Source organism: Sciurus carolinensis, chromosome 14, assembly GCF_902686445.1.
Source record: "Sciurus carolinensis chromosome 14, mSciCar1.2, whole genome shotgun sequence".
Classification (NCBI taxonomy): Eukaryota; Metazoa; Chordata; class Mammalia; order Rodentia; family Sciuridae; genus Sciurus; species Sciurus carolinensis.
Window position 1 is genome coordinate 27,456,127 of NC_062226.1, and position 20,843 is coordinate 27,476,969.

Sequence of the window (20,843 nt, forward strand, 5' to 3'; positions counted from 1 at the left end):
TACAGAACTTCATTGTTTTAAGTTGCTTAGTTTGTGGTAATTTGTTACAGCAATAATAGAAAACTAATGGTGGTCCCAGTTCTACCATCAAATTGACTTATGTTTCTTTCCTCACCAGCCTGCTGTCAGGAACCCAGGAAAATGGAGTCACCCAGCATTCAGTAGACACTGATACAAGATGATCCCATTGCACTGTCGTCATTTATCTCTGCATTCTGTCTTCCTCACCAGAACAAGCTCTTCAAGGATAGAGACTACAATTTTTTTTAATCTTTTTCATTAATGCAAGTAATAGATATTGCTTGTAGAAAACTTAGGGAAAAGAGAAATCTAAAGGAATATAATATAATTCAATAGTTCATCACATTGTTAACATTTACATGTCATTCCATACTTTTCTAAGTACATGTACATTTTTACATATATCACTAAAATCACGCTGCCTCTACTGTGTTATAACTTACTGTTCCCTTAATAACGTATGCAGATACTCCCTGCTGATGGACATACGTCCACAGATCATTTTTTTCTGGTTCCACAGTGCCTCAGATGGCATTGCCCTTATACCTCTCTTCACAAGGCTTTCTTCAGCTGAAATAATCTGTGGTTACATGATGAGTTTATGAAGTTCTGCTTTCTCTATTAGATTTCAATTTCCATGAGATAAAAGTGTGTCTATTCAGTTCGAGAGCAAACATAATCTCAAGTCCCTAAAACAAAGAAGACGGCCAAGAAATAGCTTGTGAATGAGTGAATTTACACAAACTCCATTTTTCCCCCCAACCATTTTGGCTGTTTCCTATTTTATTAATACTAAAAGAGGTCTCTAGGCTGGGGATATAGCTCAGTGAGAGAGTGCCTGCCGAGTATGCATGAGACTGTGGGTTGGATCCCCTGCATCACAAAAACCAAAATAAAATGAACCAACAAAAAATTGGAAATATTAACCTAAAAAAAAAAAAGTCTAGCACACAATTGATTTTTCAATTAATTTTTGCTGAGGGTTAAATAAAATAATAGAATTTTCAGGAATGTAAAAAATGTAAAGAGTATTTCTTTAATACATAGCAACTCCAGTCAAATCAGGAGGCACAGAAATAAATCCTAATCACATAAACACAAAGAACTATACTTAGCTGATAAAAAGACTGTAAAAGCAAATATTTTAGCAAATTTCGTCTGTAATTAGTTTTTTTTTTTTTTTTTTTGCAGTGCTGGGGATGGAACCCCGGGCCTTGTGCTTGCAAGGCAAGCACTCTACCAACTGAGCCATCTCCCCAGCCCTGTAGTTAGTTCTTTTTCAAACAGGGACAGGTATGCACAATCAACAGATTTGATAACTCTTTTAAAAGTCTTCAAAAGAAGCATGTTTTACACATTGACAAATTAAAGAAAAATGTTTTTCCTAAAATAGGTGGTTATATGACATGGTATGGGCACAGAGAGCTCAGAAACTGGAAAATGTTTTAAGAGTGAACACCTTCTTCATATTAGTACAACATCATTACCAACCCCCTAAATAACCTTTATATGTAAGTCAGTAAGCTAATCAGTGATCCTAGGGTAGACTGAATCACATACACTGAACCTACAGAACTCTGAGCTTTACAGGTGATCAATGACCACGAAAGTCCTACACTGTATCCACGAAGATCATAAAAACAAAAAGAGTCTCTCTAACACTACTGATCATGAGTCAATCAACTGTCTTACAAAAAAAAAAAAACCCATCAGTTTTAAATGAGGTGTTTTTTAGTAAATATTTAAAACATACAAATGGTAAAAAAATGTGAAATGAGAATAACACATTTCATCATCACTATTCATATTATTTATCTGACAGAGATAGAAACAGACAAGATTGCCTTCAAATTATTCAAAGCCTTCATAGGTTGTAGAGGTGCTGTGGTTCCTTTCAAAGTCTCTTTAGTTATAATTTTATCAATTTATATAACCTGCCCTTTTTTCTATCTTCCCATAAGTTTCTTTCATTTCCAAATGCTGGCAGGAAAGGATCCCCAAATGAAAAAGATGGAAAATCAGAATCACTGTACAGTTCACCAGGGACACTGCAGACTAACACAAAGAGCACTCGGCTGAGGGCGAGAGCAGAGTGCGGGCCTGCTCTTACAGACAGTCCTCCAGATCCATGGGTTCTGGGTCCCTGGATTCTGTACCAGTGCATTTAACCAACTGAGAACTGAAAATATTGGAAAAGAAAGTGCCTCTGTACTGCATATGTATGGACTTTTTTTATCTTGTCATTATTCCCTAAACAATACAGTGTAATAGCTGTTTACATTATATCAGGCATTACAAGTAGTCTAGAGATGATTTAAAGTATACAGGAGGATGTCTGTAGGTTTCATTCAAATACCACTTATACAAAGGACTTGAGCATCCACAGATTTTGGTGTGTGGAGGTGTGTGTATGTGTGTGTCCTGTGGATACTGAGGAAAAAAACTGTATCTTTCTTCCGTCTCTCCTGTTGCCTAGACCCCAGTTTTTTTACTCGTAAAATGTAGGAGCTCAATGATCCCAAGGGCCTTCTAGCACAAATATTTTCAGCTGTAAACTTACAATGAGAATGAGAACAAAAGAAGTAAAACACACTCAGAATTGGAGTTTTCGCTTGGTATCCTGTTAAGATGATGCAGGAAATTGAAAAAGGTGCCAAATAAAATGCTTACAGACACTGTACTCATACACAGATACCATCACCCTCCTCAGACCTCTAGTTCACCTACGTCCTGTTAACACGGATTATCTGAAATGTGAGAGGCATTTTAGGACCACAGAGCTTTAACCAATGATTGGAACTTTAAACGGCTTCCTCAGAGGAAAGACTAAAAAAAAATGAAAAAATTAAATTTGTGCAAAAATCTGTCTTTAGAACCTCTATGTACAAATCAATATAAATAAAATACACTGAGAACTTATTAGAGTAACAAAGAATGTGAACACTAAACTCTGTCAGGATTGTTTGCAAGATGGAGAACAGAATTCTAATAAGAATAGCATGTCTAAATTAAAACAATTAAAAGCAGTTCCCCAGTCTCACCCAGTTTTACAATACTAAAAGCCAATGCCAACTCACCATATTCTCTCCCACCCTGGACATGGGAACACAACACCCCACCCCTACTCCAATCTTCTCCCCAGAGACCAAGAAAGCTAGACCTTCTGTCCCAGCACAATCCCTTATTCCACTAATTCAGGTACATTAGAACTAAATAGTAGCATCCCTGTTCTGTGTCCAAACTTATATGGAAGACAGGGGCTTCCTCTACGGGAAGAATTTTAATAATAATAGCACTCTCTCTAGCTTCCCATTTCAAGATGTGGTTGTTTGCTCCAAGGGCTCCCCTACACACTCCTGCCCTAATCCAAACATGATGCCATCTGCAATTAAGCCCTCACCAGAGGCCAGTGTAGCTTTCTGATCTTCGACCTTGAACTTCCAAAATTGTGAGCTAAATAAACCTTTTTCTTTATTTAAAAAAAAAAAAAAAAGAGTAATAATAATAATTTTTGGTCTCAAAATTGACACATACACTCTTAGGTTGCTTACATATTACAGAGCTGAAAAACAGTAGACAATCTATAATGTGGCAGAAAAGATATGTCTTTTGGAATCACCAGAGTTCAAAAATATATTCCTACCACCCTATTCCTCAACATCAAAAAAAAAAGAAAAGAAAAACCCTACCTATGTTCTGTGGTAGTATTACTACAAAAAAGCTCAGCTACAAAGCAAGACATTCTCATTTTAGGATTTAGTTGACACTCACAAATACTTGATGGGCTTTAAGGAGCTTGCACATTAAATAATCTTAAAGATTCTTTAATTCCTGATACTTTTTACTTTTTGGTTCTAAGATAAATGAACTTTTCTGAGTTGACTCATCCTTAGAACCATATCTAAGCATTATTTTTAAGCAGAAAAGTTTTAAATATCTCAAGCAACTGACTTAAAAATCAGCTTGATCTATTTGAAATTAGTGTTTTCATATTATCTCACAAAATACTGTCTGCCATCTTTCTATGCATCCTTATTACTGCAACAAATGTATTAGCATGTCAAAAATACTACTTGGAGAAAAAGAACCCATTATAATTGGAATAAAAAAATATTACTTTTTCTTTATTCCTAATAGAATTCTTTTAGTCATCTTGGCATCTTAAACATTCTAGTTAAAACAGGTCAAAGTTATCCCCTTGGAATAATTGATTTAAAGTATACAGGAGGATGTCCTGTATAATTGGAATAAGAAAATATTACTTTTTCTTTATTCCTAATAGAATTCTTTTAGTCATCTTGGCATCTTAAACATTCTAGTTAAAACAGATCAAAGTTATCCCCTTCTGATTTTTCTCCTGATTTTCTTCCTTTCTTTATTATTACAATTGAATAGCCCTTCTTATGGAACTCCTAGGTGCTCAGCTCTGAGGGCTAAAGGAAATATGGTGTTTCAGGAGCAGAGTTGGCAGAGTGGCAGACAGACTCTAAGAGGCCCCTGCTCTCCCTGTGTCTGACTGTGCCCTTGTGTCATCCTCTCTTCCTTGGGTTTGCTTCTAATCAGTGGAATATGGCAAAGAGGATGGATATCACTTAGGACTGTAACTCCGATCTTTCTAGCAAACTCTCTATTGATACTCTCACTGTTGGCTCTGATGGAGCAAACTGCCCATCCACATGGCCTGTACTGAGGGGGCCTCCAGTGGTAGCCAGCAAGTCCAGCATCCTCAAGGAACTGTATGCTGCCAACAACCACTTGTACCTGGAAGGGGAGCCTTTCCCCTCTGACTGACCCTTACTGACCCCTTGACTGCAGCCCTGAACAATCTGGGGAAGCTGAAGGCCAAGGCAAGCCACATCTGGATTCCCAAGCTGAGATGAGAAACACTTCTTGTTTAAAGCCACTAAGTTTATGGTAATATGGTTACCTAGCAACTGACAATTAATACAGACAGATGAGAAACACAAAATAATTAGAGAGCAAATTGAAGGCGACAGAATAACCAGTATGAGATAGGAAAAGTTCAGGTAATCAAAGTAAAGGAAAGCTCACTATGGGATAGGTTACTTTTGAAACATTTCATAAAAAGGTGAGTTGTGAGTTCCATCGTGTTTCAAAGAATCAGATTGGCAGACAGGCAGAAGGAATACCACAGAGATAGAATTAATTGAAGGTCACGGGCAATAATAACAGCACACTGTGGAACAGTGAGAGAGGTCTGGAGAGGTGAAATGGGTCCAGACCGCAGAAGGCCTGGAATGGCAGGGGCTGAGCGGGCTCATCTTTGATACCACAGACAGCAACAAGAAGGCAAAGGCTCTTGAACAGGAAAATGACAAAATAAAAGCCCTGTTTTAAAGAACTTAATCCTATTACAGCATAAAGGATGGAGCAGATTAGAGATAAGAAGACCAAGAATAGATACACTTGCACAACAGTTTTCATGAGAGGCTAACAAACAAGTGGAAAAAGGTTCACAGTCATTAATAATCAAAGACATACAAATTAAAACTATAAAGCACCATTCTTTGGTCTATCAAAATAGTAAAGAAGAAAAACTAATAATACCAGTAAAAATAAAGCAGTCTCATACACTGTTGGTGGGAATATAAATGGAACTGTCTTTATTGAAAGCCATTTTGCAATATGCATTAATAATCTTAAAATATTCAGATTCCCAAACTCAGTTATTCATTTCTTAGAACCACACTCCTGAAGTAAATATATTTTCTCATTCAGCAAGCATTTAACTGGGTGCCTACTACTTTCAGGTTTTGAGATGCGCCCTGGGGATAGAGCAGTGAATAAAACAGTGAATAAGAGCGGCTGCTTCTCTTGTGGCACTTAGGAGAGACACACATCCAACGAGCCATGGAACAATCAATGTGTAATTGCACATATTACAGGATACAATACTTAAATTCTGAGATCAAAGAAGACCTCTTTGGAAGTGACATTTATGCTGAAAGCTGAAGATTAGTAGAATTTAGCCACATGAGAAAGGAATATTATTTTTTTCTTGACAGAGGAGGCAAAACTTATGAAAGCAAGAGAGAATTAGCTGTACCTGACTTTGGAGGACTCATCTGTTGATTTATTCAACAAATAGGTATGGAGGTTCAAGTAAGCATTAGGTGCTAAACAGGGACTAAGGATCGAGGATGAGAGAAAGTGATCAACACAGATGAAGCCAAAGAAGTATAAGGAAATGAATGGCAAAAGAAGGAAGTCAATGCATTTGACAGGAGAAAGAGGAGGATGGAATAAAGACAATAAACATGAAGACTACTACCTTCCTTTCACTTTCCAAATCCAAATACTATACACTTACCTCAAAGGGTATGTTAAAAAATTTACCATTCATTGAAAATAATTGCCATTTACAGACAGAAATACTTAAGTGGATTAGTACTACAAAGCTTATAAGGTAGAAGAGGTATAAGCAGAGATGGAAAATAAATTTTAAACATGTACAGATGAGTTAAAGAATAGCTATAGTTGAGAAATTATATATGAATGGTTCTCAATGATGCTAAGCATTCAGGGAAGAATGACCACTGTCTCAGAATGATATGCAGTTCCTCTTTAAAAGAGACCAAAGTGTACACAGAATAATCCAAGGACTTGAAATCTCTGCTACTGGCCTGAGGAGTCACGAAAAGGTAAAATGTGAAGAGTGGCATTTACACAAATCTTATCATAAGAATATGCTCAGAGTCATTAGCAAGTTACCAAGAGAGCGACAAAAATGATTACATTCCCTGTGAGCAGTACACCTGATAGAGGAGAGCCCTTTGCTTCTTATTTCCTCAGTCACCTAATTTTATATTTGGTACAGATCAACAGTATTAAAGAGTTAGACAATATTTTACAGCATAGATGCTCCCTGAAAGAAAAAACAGTGGAACTCTGTACTACTTTTGCAATGTCTATTGAGTTCAAAAATATTTCAAGATAAAAGGTAAACAAAAGAGATATGAATAATTTTGCTAGAAAAAATAACACAAGAACTAAAATTTGTGTTAAATTCAAGGAGCAATCAAAAAGAAGAAAACATTAAGCAATCTTCCAAATTACTAAGAGTCTAATTTTTCCTTCTCTTAAGGGATGCAGGTGCCTATTAAGAGAGAAGCTTGTAGTCTGCTCTGGATATTCTACTGCCCACCAGTCACATGGTCTCAGAAAGGCACTGCAGTATCTAAGCCTCCGTTAGACCACCTCACAGGGTGGCATATACTTGTCCACTCTGGCATGCTATACAAATATTCATTATTATTACTAAAATTTTGTTTACTTGAGCTGCATTCTCTCTCCTTCATTTAAGGATGCAATATCTCAGAAATAGTTATTTGAATTTCTTCAAGTCTGCAAAATTATCAAATTGATCTTACACAGAGGGATTGAGGTTTAACCAATAGATTTACACAACAATAAATAGCTATTTCAAATTATCCTCCTAGAAAATAGGTGACATAGCTTTAAAAATGTTTGTATCTGCTTAGCCTTTTCCTATAAAGTATATTAGACTGATTAGCCTGGTTACCTTATAATTAATTTTGTTAATTCTGAAGATATGATTTGATACTAGAAAAAAATCTAAAAAATTTTGATGGGGTATAAATGTACAGTTTGAACAGTTACACTGGTATCATACATAAAATATATTAGATGGAATATATTCTCCCCAGACATTAAAAATGAAATAGTAGTGCTTTTGACAAAAAAAGGCAATTAAGTCAGGAATCTCAAGAAACCCAAAAGATGAATATTGAGAACCCAAAACAAATTTCACAGTTTGACAAGGAAAATATATCTTTTATAAAATTGGAAAGTGATGTGTACCTACAAATGATGCACCACAAAATGTTACATTATAACTTTAATTTTTCTATTTATTATCATCCCTATTTCCCATCAAGTGTAATCTTAGAAAAATACTGTTATTCTGGGTTAAAACAGTGCAACCCAAAGGTTAATGGGAAAACAGAGTACAAGAGTAAGCTTCCCAAATCAAGCTTTTAACCATTCAAACCTCAAGCTACTAAAGTAAGTCCATTTAACATGGCAGCTAATTTTGTTTCCCAGAGGATGTGTTTGTTGACTGAAAACAGGAATGATTCAAATATGCAGTTTAAAAACAAACAAAAAACACCAGCAAAAGTCATAAAAATATTCAGTAGATTTATCTTTAAAGAAGTTAAAAAAAAAACAGGATTTTCTCTGTGCCTCCTTCAAAGTTTCCACAGTGTTCATCATTCAGCAAGTCTACTCACTTCCGGTGGGTGTGGTCCATGCCACTGTATGGTATTGCTTCCAACTTTGCATTTTTCTGCCCACAGATATTTCCATAGCTGTCGTATCCTGACACTAGTCTCGCTGCTGCACCTGTTGCTACTGAAAAGCCACATATAAATCCCTAGGAAAGAAACAGAAAAAAAACACACACAAATAAACCATTTCAATACCAACAGTCACTACTCGATATGATAATGAGTTTCTTTTGTCTGCTGAAGGGAACAAAGAGCTATCTTTCCTTATTGCAAACACTATTCCACTGTTTTCCTTGGATTGCAAATGAGCAGCACAAAGAAGTCCACAGGGAAATACTATTTACTACCCTAACAAAACAAATCTCCAGCTTTCACATCATTAGCTCATCTCTGCATTTTATAATAATAATGGCAGCCTCTCTATGTTGAACACCTGCTCAATGCCAGGCTCTGTACTAGGTACTTATCACACATTGTCTCTAATCCCCACCATGAAGAAACTGAGGCCCAGAGAAGTTAAATGAGCTACTAAGCCCACAGAAGCCAGGAAAGATCTGAGCACAGAATCAAATCCAGCTTTCTTCATTCTTTTGTTTTATTTGGTTGTAAAGGGACTCTATTAAATGGACAAGAGCAAAATATAAATGAAAAAAATCCAAAAAAAAAAAAAAAAAAAAAGGTTTGTGGGTTTTGAATCATTCCCACTTCAGTGCACACAACACTTTCTTATTTTCTTCATGCACTAAAGCTGTATACAAGCCAAGAACTGTATCACCAAGCACTGCCGAGCTCTTCACATTAGAGACTCAAGGACAGTAAGTGAGGCACTGGTTTTGTGTACTGCAAGGGTCACTTCATTTTGTGGGAATATGCTTCATCCCAGTACCAGAGGCAAAGGAGAGAAACTTCAGAACCACATCATGCTTGCTAGGTCAGGCATGCGCTGACCAAAACAAAGCAGTAAAAGCCTACATGCAATGGCAGATTACTGGGCGTAGGAACTGGAAGTGAGGGGAATCACTGCTGATGAACTGGTTGTATTGTGGGGAAAGACTGGGGTTAAGAAATGTTGTGCAGCCTGGTCATTAAAAGGGTAAGTTTTTGTTATCTTCACTAAAGTGGCTAGGAAGGCAGAGATCATCACTGCCAACTATCATGAGCAGCACTTATCTAAATAGTGCTGCTAGATCTCAGGCCACAGTGGTAAACACTATACTCAACATATAAACTCCTCAGAGAACTATAGTTCCCCCTGTAAGTATACTTACCTAAAAAACTAAACAAAACCCTTCTACTTTCATTGTGCAGGTGAGGGAGGTGAGAAAGAAGAGCCGTGAGTGTAGCTCTTGTCAGAAGAAACTTCTTACAAATATGTGAGAAAGCAGACTCATAGAGACTATGCCTGATTTGCTATTCTTTGGCTCTCTGATCCTGGCCAAGGATCTGCCTCAAGTTACTCACCTGTAAAATGGAGATAAAGAGTAAACAGCTCATCAGGCTATGGTAAAGGTTAAATGACACAACCCACTGTGGTAAGAAATCTGCCAGGCATATAGTAAGAGCTCAATGAATATTAGCTATTAATGCTAATAGAAATGAGAAAATGCTATATGGGAAAGACTACAGGCTTTGGGGCTAGATAGCTAAACCTGTGTTATCAATGAAATACTGATGACTTAATTTCCTACTTGTGTGATGTTGGACAAACTTGCTTAATGCTCTGTGCCTCAGTTTACCCACCTTTACGTTACAGCTAAAACCACTTACCACAAGGGCTGTTAAGAGAATTTCATGAGATTATATATATCAAGTGTATGTCTCAGTACATTTTGGTACCCTTCTACCTCAAAGCAGCACCGGTTTGGGCAAAGCTGGTCAGTACTTACATTCCCCTGTTGCCTACCTCCCTCTCTCCTGACTCCTCCAAGGCTCCAAGGGCAATCAGTCTCACTGGTGTTAATCAAGTCCCTGTGTTAAAGTGTTGGTCCCTGTCCCATGGTGCTGCCAGGAGGTGGTGGAACCTTTAAGAGGTGGGCTTAGTAGGAGAGCTTGAGGTCACTGGAGAAGTGCCCTTGAATAGGACTGTGTGACCTCAGTTCTTTCCTTCCTATTGCTCTGCCACATGTTGCCACCATGAGGTGCCAATACAGTCCCAGAAGTACACAGCCAACCAATCAAGGACTAAAACCTGTAAAACTAGGAGTCAAGACAAATCTTTTTCTTTATATATTGATTATCTCAGGTATTCATTACACTTCCAGAATGTGAACACACTTTCCACTGTATTTCTTTAATAAGAAGCATCAGGGTAATAAAAAGGGAATGGACTTAGAATTCAGAAACACCTGAATTCAAATTCTCTCTACCACTTACTTAACTACCTGTGACTTTGATCCAATTACCTACTTAGACTCTGCTCTGTTCACCTCCAACACTGAGCAATACCATCTACCTCACAGCCTAATGATGAGGCCTAAATGAGGTAACATATATCCAATTCCTAGCTGAATTCTACTGCATGACAGGTGATCCATAAATGGCAGCTGTTCATGGTAAATTTGAATGGAAAAATCAGACTAAGGGGGAAAACAATGGTAACTGGAGACTAACAAAAGTCTCTTTGCTTCTCTGTTTTAGAACAAAAATTTCTAGGGGGAAAAGGAGAAAAACAATATCAGTAATTTTATTACTACACAAACTACTTATACTACAATTAATCTTCTTTCACTACCACTCGCAAATAGCAAAGCTGTTACATAATTAAAAGGTTAATAAGGTCTTTTACTTCTTATAGGAATTTTTTTTATGTTTGATAAGTATGTTGTTAGAGATTCTTTAAACAGTTTTTGATTTCCTTTTCTATTTTTAACAGTACTGTTGGACATTTGGATTTTTTTCTTTATCATAAGCTACTGCACATCCCTCCAGGATGTAGGCAGGGTATAAATTATAAATGTTACATATATATGCTAAAGTGGGACACTGAAATATTTTCACATAGGTCATTTAAACTTCTTAGTAGCTTCCAGAAACATTAGAATAGAGAGGGTGAGAAGCCGAAGGCAGAGAAGGAAGGCAAATAGCAAGATAATAAGACAGGAAGAAACCATGACTATTATCCTAGGGACTTCCTCTACAGCACAAGCAATGACAATGGGGAGCTAGGCCACATACAATTAAAATTACAATCTCCTTAAAAAGAAAAAAGCTAAAACCCAAATGCAGGAAGCAATATAGTTTCAGAAGAGAAAAAAATATAGTACATAAAATTAAAACATGGTGAGAGAAACTTTATAAAATACACTTGATAATTTAATGGCTCCACAGAGAGGGGAGGGAAAAGGCTTCCCACAGAGGGAAATCACATTAATGAAGCAAATGATCAGGAGGGTAAGGAAAGCTTTTATAAGCATGGAATAGAAAGCAATCACTAGAGAGAAAGTAAGCCAGTTAGTAAGGAAGAGAACCATGGCTAAAATCTTAAAATGACTGAGTTGCTGAAGTGTTTTCAGGACTATTATTTTAAGAGAGAGAGGAGGAGCAGAAAAATCCACTCACATACGGAAGGTGACTGGAATCAGGTAAAAGCATACTGGGGCGATGGGTCATGGGCAAGACCTAGCGACTAGTTGGTGCTTACTGCCTCAGTGGGAGAAAGACAATTTGCTAATTAACAAACGGTGCTCATTTCCCCGTCGCATCACAAGGTCTAGTTCTATTTAAGTAAGAGCTTTAACTTTGCTTAGATTCATTCAGTACTAGTGGAAGGAAGGAAGGAGGGATGGAATCAAGGAAGGAAGGAAGGGAGGGAGGGATGAAAAAGAAAAAAGAAAAAAGAGGACACACTTTAATTTCACAAGTGTATGTGGATTTCACACTTAGAGCTTCTTTTTTTGGTATTGGGATTGAGTCCAGGGACACTCTACCACTGAGCTAAATTCCAAGCCCTTTTTACTTTTTTTATTTGTCTTGTTTTGAGACAGGGCTTCACTAAGCTGCCCAGGCTGAACTCAAACTTGTGATCCTCCCACTTCAGTCACTGGGATTAAAGGCAAGCACCAATGTGACCAACTCACCCCTAGAGCTTTTACTAAGCAACTGAGAAAGGAGGATGGCCTTAGTTTTGGGGGTAGAGGGACAACAAAAATAATGTATGGAGGGCAGAGGTAGTATGTGAATGTAACAAAATGTTTCAAAATAAAAAAGATGGGGGAAAATGAGTTATGGTTATAGCCCTCTCCCAGGGGTTAGGGAAAACTTTTCCTGACTATCTCTCTGTCAAACACCACCTCATTTATGTCCCATATCTCAATCAACACTTGGGGTCAATCTCTTAACAACTGATCCATAGCACTTGACTTCTATTTCTTCTCTTCTGAGAATCCTGAGGCAAGTAAGGCTATTAGGACCCAGGAGATAGGCAAAAGCTAAAGGCGTGGTATAGAACTAATATTTCTGCAAACACACTAAAAAAATAATAAAACTTTTGCCAGGGTGCCAAACTTCTGGATTCCTTTAAAGTTTAATAGAATTTATTACTTCTAGAAAGAGAAAAGAGGAAAAAAAAAAAAAAAAATCAAAATCTAGGAAATGTTCACTCAATAAGCATTTATTGAGCATACACAAATGCAAGTCTCACCCTAAAAGTCCTAAAAGCAGCTGAGCACAGTGGTGCACACCTGTAATCCCAGCAACTCAGGAGGCTAAGTCAGGAGGATTATAAGTTCAAGGTCAGCCTTAGCAACCTAGTGAGGCCCTAAGCAACTTAGTGAGACCCTGACTCAAAATAAATAAATAAATAAATAAATAAATAAATAAATAAATAAGGGCTGGGGATGTGACTCAGTGGTTAAGTGCCCCTGAGTTCCATCTCTACTCCCCCCATCACCCCCCCACACCAAAAAAAAAGGCCTAAAAGCAATGAAATGTTCTCAATCAAAAAAGAAAGTAATGGGGCATTCAGGAGCAAAATGAGAGGCTCAGTTTCACGGAGAACTAGAACAATGAATAAAACAGACAAGGAATACTGAGATCTGATCCTGGCTTTGCCACTAATACAACTCTCAAGTCTGGGCAGGTTAACTTTGAATTCTCTAAGTCCACTTTCTTATTGGTCCCAAAGATTGGACTAGATCAATCGCTTAAATCCTTCCTCTTCCAAAATTTTATGATCCTATGGGAAAGCAGAGACAGTTAAAATTTTAAGAGTATTCTTGCAGGGAGAAGTATAAACTCACTTGGTTTACTATTGTAACTGAGAAAAAACTAAAGAGTAGATTAAAAACAAACGTTTTTAACTGAACTATATACTTAAAAGTAGTTAAAATGATAAATTGTACACTGGGTATGTTTTACCACAATATTTTAAACAAGAAATGGACTTAACAAAAAATGGGTAGTTATTTGATTAAGCCACCTTATGGTAATTCTTGGCATGCTGTTCTTTCTATTCTATGATCCTGGCTAAGAACAGACCATCAAACAGGTGAATAAATACTGCAGTGAATCTCTCTGTGTGCCACACACTCAACCATAGTTAATGAGGTAGAAACATCATGCCCCAGGAACTACACTAATGCTATAAAACAAAAAGGTCCTTGAAAGCAGTCTGAAGGGCCAACCTATGCAATGTCTCCTAAATCCAGCTCCCATCCAGATCACGGTCTAAAATTCTAGTTTTGCATTTCTAGCTTATCCTTACCTACAAGTTCTATCATGTCCATTCCATATTTTCTGATTCCACACTTCCCCAAACTATTTTCTTTTCCTTCATAAACTCTATCTCCACTAGTAGCAGCATTATCTGCTAGGCTCCACACACAAGATAGAGCGGGAGGACTCCTTGGTCTCTTCTCTCCATCCTTCTGTCCCTCACCCTAGCTTCCTAACTCCACAGTAGAGGGAGGAGTAATGCTTAGATATTTGGTCAGAGTCTGAGACACTGATGAGATCACAGTTTCTGGCATACAGGTCCATGTTCTGAACAACTTTTTCTGTTGTTCTTGATTCTAGGCAATAAAGTATAAAGTCTACCTCTTGAGGACTTCTTCTCTTCTGGGGTCAATGCTGCCACAGTGAAATCTTAAGCCAGGTATGGAACATATTGAATATACCTCTGTACTTCTGTTTCCTAATCTGTAAAACGGGGAAAGGATAACAATAGTATATACTGCATTGAGTAGTCGTAAGATTTAAGTGAGTGTCTGTGTCTGGTGCTAAGTAAAGTGTCTAGCCCCTGGTGAGCAAGATGACTGCTTTCCATGGAGGCACTCCTGTTAGGCTCATCCAGTTTCCTCTTTCCTGCCTTAGTGTGGTAAGCTGACCAGGACTGGTATGGTATGTAGCTCTCCCTTCTCTCTTCCTCTGTTCTCTTCTCAGATATACCTTAAACCAAGAATGAAGTAAGACAATCCCAGATGGGAAGGAACTTCAGCCCATGTGGCCCGAGTCATTTTTACCCAGGAGTACTTCCTTGGGCATAATCAAGTGCCTACTGGGTGACTGTTTATTCATGCAGCTCTTGTTCCCTAATGTGTACAAAAACCATGGTTGGGAATCCAGGAGGAATTGGAATAGGATTTGAGCTAAAAAACTCTACCCTGAACCCCAACATAAGAACCTCACAGTCACCCTTGCTCTGCCTTTCATTTGTAACATTAATAACCACTGTCATTACTGATCTTACATTTCTCTCTCTCCTCCTCTCCTTTACCACTACCTTGTTTTAAAAATTTCACCTTACTGGGAGTGGTGGCACACACCTGTAATCCTAGCGGCTCAGGAGGCTAGGCAGGAAGATCGTGAGTTCAAAGCCAGTCTCAGCAACTTAGCAAGGTCCTAAAGCAACTCAGCAAGACCCTGTCTCTAAATAAAATATAAAATAGGGTTGGGCATGTGGCTCAGTGGTTAAGCACCACTGGGTTCAATCCCTGGTACCTACCCCTCCCCCCAAAAAAATTTTCACCTCTTACCTGGACTGTTGCCCCAGCCTCCAAAGTGGCCTACCTAAAATTTCTTCCTCCTTTCATCTTCAATAGTGGCTGCCAGGGTCACACGTCTAACCTAGTCAAATCACTTCTTATTCAACACTCCTGTGGCTCAACAATGCCTATAACAGAGAGTCTCAACCTTGGCTGAACACCAGAATCACAGAGATTATATCGTAATCATTGAGGTGAGCCCCAGGAAAGAAATCTGGTTTTGTTTGTTAGCATTCCAGTTAATTCTAATGCACAGTTAGGGTAGAGAACCACTCGTTTACCACCTTCATTGAAAACAGAAATTTAGAAGTGCAATGCTACTTATGATTTTTTAGAGCAAGGTAAGCATATGCCCACTAATTTCAAAATTGTGATGAAAGTTTAAAACATGGAAGATGATAAGCTCTCAAGAAGTCTGATGCCAATTTATTTTGAAAACCCTCCACATTCTAGACAATTCAAGCATAGAAAATCCTTAAAACTAAGGGAAGAAATAAAAAAGAGTATCAAAAATGAGGAGGAGATAAACATGTATATAAGGATTTCATGACAGAGAAGAGTGAAAGATGACAACATTTAAAACATTTAAGAGCTTTAGGTATCAAGGAGTGAGCAAAGACCCACAGGTAAAGACAAGAGAATAAAGACACAGTATGAACATCAGGCTTCAAGATAACTGAGAAGTAGCGTATAAAGGAAGTGGGCAGATAGACCAGTAGGTGAAAAGAACACACCCAGAAAGTTCCAGTCCTGCTTTGTCTTTGCCACTTATTAGACAAGCTAAGCCTAACATCTCTATACCTCATCTATAAGCTGGGGATAAAACCTATTTCACCAGGTAACTGGGAGAATTAAAATAAGATAAACACACATATGTGGAGCATAAAACAAGGCTCAAAAAATCTGTACAGAAAATTTCCTTTAAAGTACAGGGTGAGCATCCCTAATATGAAAATCTGAAATCTGAAATGCACCAAAATCTGAATTTTATAGAGAGCCAACATGAGCAGTAAGTGGAAAATTCCACAAATGATTTAAGGTGATGTCCAGCAGTCAAAATGCAAGCACAATAAAATAATGTATAAAATTACCTCAGGCTATATGTATAAGGCATATATGAAACAAAAATAAATTTTATGGTTAGACTTGGGTCCCATGCCCAAGACCTTATTATGTATATGCAAATGTTCCAAAATTTTTTAAAAAATCTGAAACCTGAAACACTTCTGGTCCCAAGCACTTGGGATAAGAGACATTCAAAATGTGTTAGAGAATGAACTCCATGGGAGCATAAATCTTCTAAAAAAGACATACAAAATAAATACTTAGAAGCCAAAAGAACTTAGAACCTCTGCTATGCCAATATAATGGGCAACAGAACGTGGAGATTTCTCGAGTTTCTGCATGGCAAAATTTGATATTATCTCAATTCTATAAAAGTAATCTGTTCAAAAAAAATCATTCCAAAACAAATAATGCTATGCCTGACATTTAAAGTACACACAGTGGGTCTTAATTACCATCACACTGAAATCAACATTATATTAATTACCATTGCATTAAAACGTTTCAGTAAACAAATAACTCCTTACTCTCAAGTCACTTCCAAATCAGTCTATTAACATTAATGACTGCACTTTCCTGAGCTATTTTTGCACAGAAAATCAAAAGCACCTTGGGTGGCATGGTACATGTTTTTATAAATATAATTTTGAAAGGTCAGCTGCTATTTGTCCCAGGGTTACATTCAGGGGGTGAGGAAAGGCTATGGACTAATTCTATTATCAAAGAATCTTCTCCACATCTGCATGAATATTTGTGCATACCACATTTCAGTTGCCATCCTATTAGAATGCCATTCCATTAAGTAAAATCTTGAACAGTACTCCATTAGTCCTAAGTTAGGAAATAAGTATTCTGACCCTTTCTAAATGTCATTTATTTGGAAAAGCTGCACTTTTATCTTTAAAACAAACACTTTTTACTTCACTGAATTTCTTATATCTCATTAAAATTTACTGCTTTCTTTTCCTTGGTTCATGGGCAGAACTGGTACCTACAGTTATGACCACTGTCCAAGATTATGGTTGTTCTGTGATTCAAAAATGGCACTTGTGAGGTGAGCAGTTATAGAGAGACATAGAATACGGTTTCCGTAAAGATCTTCATAAAAGTGTGGGAAGAAGGGAGTTGAAAATACACCTGACTAAGACAAAGGCTGCCTGAGATAGTGTACTTGCATTTTGAGTTGCAAAAGACTAAGAAACAAAGCAATACTGTATCTGCTCTATCCCCTCCACAAGGAGGAAAAGGGAGGTAGAAAACAGTACTGGCCCCAATAGAGACCAGGCTTCATTCCCAGCTCTGCCATTAACTAGCAGTGTTGCCTGGGGACAGACATTTCCATTTCTGGGTTTGATGTTTTAATCTATAAAGTGAGGGTGATGGACCAGAAGAGAACTTCCAAGTCCTTTCTAAATAGCTCTAAAACAGCTGTTTGTCTTTTTTGCCAGCCCAGTACACTGGCAGTGACTCCAAAGCCAAGGAAGTCTGCATCAGGCACGTTGGCAAGGCAGAGCAGTTTGCCAGCAAATAACCACATGCCCAGCACTGTGCACTAGGGACTCTGCTCTTCATCCTCTATGCTCATTGGAAAATCACCTGGTCTCTTGATCTTCCACTGAGAAATGCACTCATTACACAGTAGATTGCAGGGGCCTCACATGGTCTGAAGGAGAAAGAAGCAGTGAGGAACCACCTCCTACCTAGGAAGAACTAAAAAATGTCAGAACTGGAAGTACTGTAGATATGATCTAGTAAAACACCTACTTTTCTATAAAGGAACACCAAACCTCTGAGAGAACAGACTGGTCCAAAGATAACCCTCGGGCTTATGTGAATGGGTTGAGTAAATTCTCAGGATTCTCAGCTCCATGGCCAGGGATGATCTGCTCACCACTCCATCAAGATTACAGTTCAAAGAAACTTAGGTCAGATACTCTAGCCTTCTGAAATGATCTATCGAATGAGAGAAGAGTCCCAGTTGCTCCTTGACTTTGATCTCAGCTTTCATTTTTTTAAAAATCTATCTACCAATCATCAATCAATCAATCAATCAAGGGATACTAGATATCACTGAATTGTTCTGAGAGGGAAATAACCTGCTTAAATGGTATCTTAGGCCCTCCAATTATAAGCAATGCAAAAGGGATAAAATTCATACACACAATCATATACAACAAGCTCTCTCTTTAAACCAACTCCCCATTGTTCCCTTGGATAGAAAGTATGGGTTTGGGTCATTCGTGAATTCCTTACCATCCCAATGCAGAAGAGGACAAAGAGTAGCAGCCATGGTATGTCTGTGCAGCTACGGTCCTCCAGTGGCTTCCACTCTCGTTTGGAGCTCTAATTGAAAACATAAAACAAGAGAGCATGGTCAATGTTAAGTGTAATTAAAATTGGAAAGACAGGGCTGGGGAGGTAGCTCAGTGGTAGAACATTTCCTACCAGGCACAAGACCCTGGGTTCAATCCCCAGTATACCAAAAAAGGCGAGGAGGGCACAAATGTATCATCATATACCTAGTTCTCTTCTTAGCCAGACAAGTTTACGCAAGTCAACTGTCACCTCTTCAGAAAAACTCACCCTAACTGCCTCAGCTGACCCTCCACTGGCTCCACTTCCATGCCTCTTCCTGGTCAGGCACAGATCAGTGCTTTTTTTGGTACCCCTGCTGGAGTATTTAGTATGCTAAACTGTTATTCTTAGTTGTCAAGCTGTGTCCCCAGCAGATTGCAAGTGTTTCAAGGGAAGAGGGCAGTCTCATTAACCAGCACCAAACGTGATTCCTAAGTGTTTATGATGTGTTCTCAGGAAGGGCTTTATAAAATGAATAAACTCACAAATGAACAAACTCTTCCAACTTCAATCTTAATGCTAGCTTTTTCTTTGTGTGTCCAGATGCTACACTTAAGAAAAGAAAAAAAAAAAATTAGAATGTGCTCTCTATATGTTCTCTTCTGGGAAGAAAGCCCATCAAAATGAATTTCTATTCAGGGGTAGATTCTTCCAAGTGAAATAAAATTCAAGAAGGAAAAATTCAATTTTTCTAGACAGATCTGAGCAACTCCTGAATAAGTGTCCATGGATTTCCACTGTGTTCCTAGAAAACATTGAAGAGTTCCTAGATTAAACACAGATTCCCTAACTAAAGAACTAGAGACATTCTAAAAGTTAATTTGCAAAATATTGATTGGAATTCCAAATGCATTTTTTTTTCTTATTTGCAATAGTCTTGTGTTCTTAGGTCAGCTCACGCATTCTTTTCAATCAAAACGTACCTGAAGCAACACCCCTGAGCCTTCTAGAACAAACATCCCTGAGTCTCATGGAAACAGAGTAGAGAAGGTAGCCCTGAGAAAGCTAGGGAATGTTCCTGCAGTAAAGAGCCTAAGGTCTTGGCTTCCAAGAAAAGATCAGGAAGCTGTCTGGAAGGCTTGTAGGAAGGGGCACCAGCAGCAGGGGGCTGGAGATAAGTGAGCCCTCTATAATTAGTGCTTGAGTGTAATCAGGCATAGTTCTTCCTTCTAGAACAATGTCTTAAACTGTATATCCTTTGATAATCTGATGAAAACTACAGATTATTGTCCTGAAATATATATTTACAGAATTTTCATAAAATTTCATGGAATTCAGGCTCCAGTTTAGGAAACTCAACTTTAATATAGTTGCCAAATGACAATGAGGACAGAGAATCAGCTCCAACCACTTTCTCCTGCCTGACCCCTAAAGTGTTAACTAGACAAGTGTCTTATTACTGCCTTCCACTGTTCAATTGTTGCAACCAAAACACAGAGCTTGTTCCCAGACACCCACATGAGAAAACAAAAGAGCACTAGTTAGTCATGGAAAATAACCTTGCCACAAGACTCTAACTAGCATTAAAAACCAAGAATGAGTAGGCAGTTTTTTCCAGAAGAATGCAGCACTCTGGCATAATGGCTACAGAACTTCTCTCTCCCTGGCTCTGTCATCAGCTAGTTTTATATGACTTTAAAGAAACTGCTTTATCCCTTGGGTGGCAGGAAGGAGCCCTTGGGTTCCTTCCAACTCTAAAAATCTATGATCAGGAATGGACTTCTATGACAACTTTTGTGATGACAAGAAAAAACAACTGTAAGATAATCTGACTTTATTCCCTGTGTTATTCAAATAAGAAGGACAGTATTGTGGTCTGCATTTTGGAAAACAGTGGCTCACAGTGGGAACAAAGAATGTTTCTTTGTATTAAATAATTTTAGTCTTGAATAATGCCTATTCTAGCAAAACTACTCACAAACAGAATTTGGACACTTTTTTGAAATTCATATTTACTCTGTAATAATTTGTACATTAATGGCTACTTTTTTAAAAGAAATTTTTTTTTTAGATGTTGATGGACCTTTTTTTAATTTATTTATTTATATGCAGTGCTAAGAATCGAACCCAGTGCCTCACATGCCAGGCAAGCACTCTACCACTGAGACACAACCCTAGACCCTACTTTAAAACACTTTGTCTTTTTTTTTTC

At 37.9% G+C, this 20,843-nt stretch overlaps 1 protein-coding gene across 2 annotated transcripts in view; it reads right to left on the bottom strand.

Moving 5' to 3' along the window:
- The window catches only part of Slc44a1 (solute carrier family 44 member 1), a 134,187-nt gene that overhangs the window by 68,088 nt on the left and 45,256 nt on the right, over positions 1-20,843 (bottom strand). For both annotated transcript variants that reach the window (XM_047525647.1, XM_047525646.1), the window contains exons 2-3: positions 18,590-18,679; positions 8,295-8,437 (exon numbers count right to left, since the gene is read on the bottom strand). In XM_047525647.1, the coding sequence (XP_047381603.1) occupies positions 8,295-8,437; positions 18,590-18,679 (233 nt within the window). The remainder of the gene's footprint in view (positions 1-8,294; positions 8,438-18,589; positions 18,680-20,843) is intronic.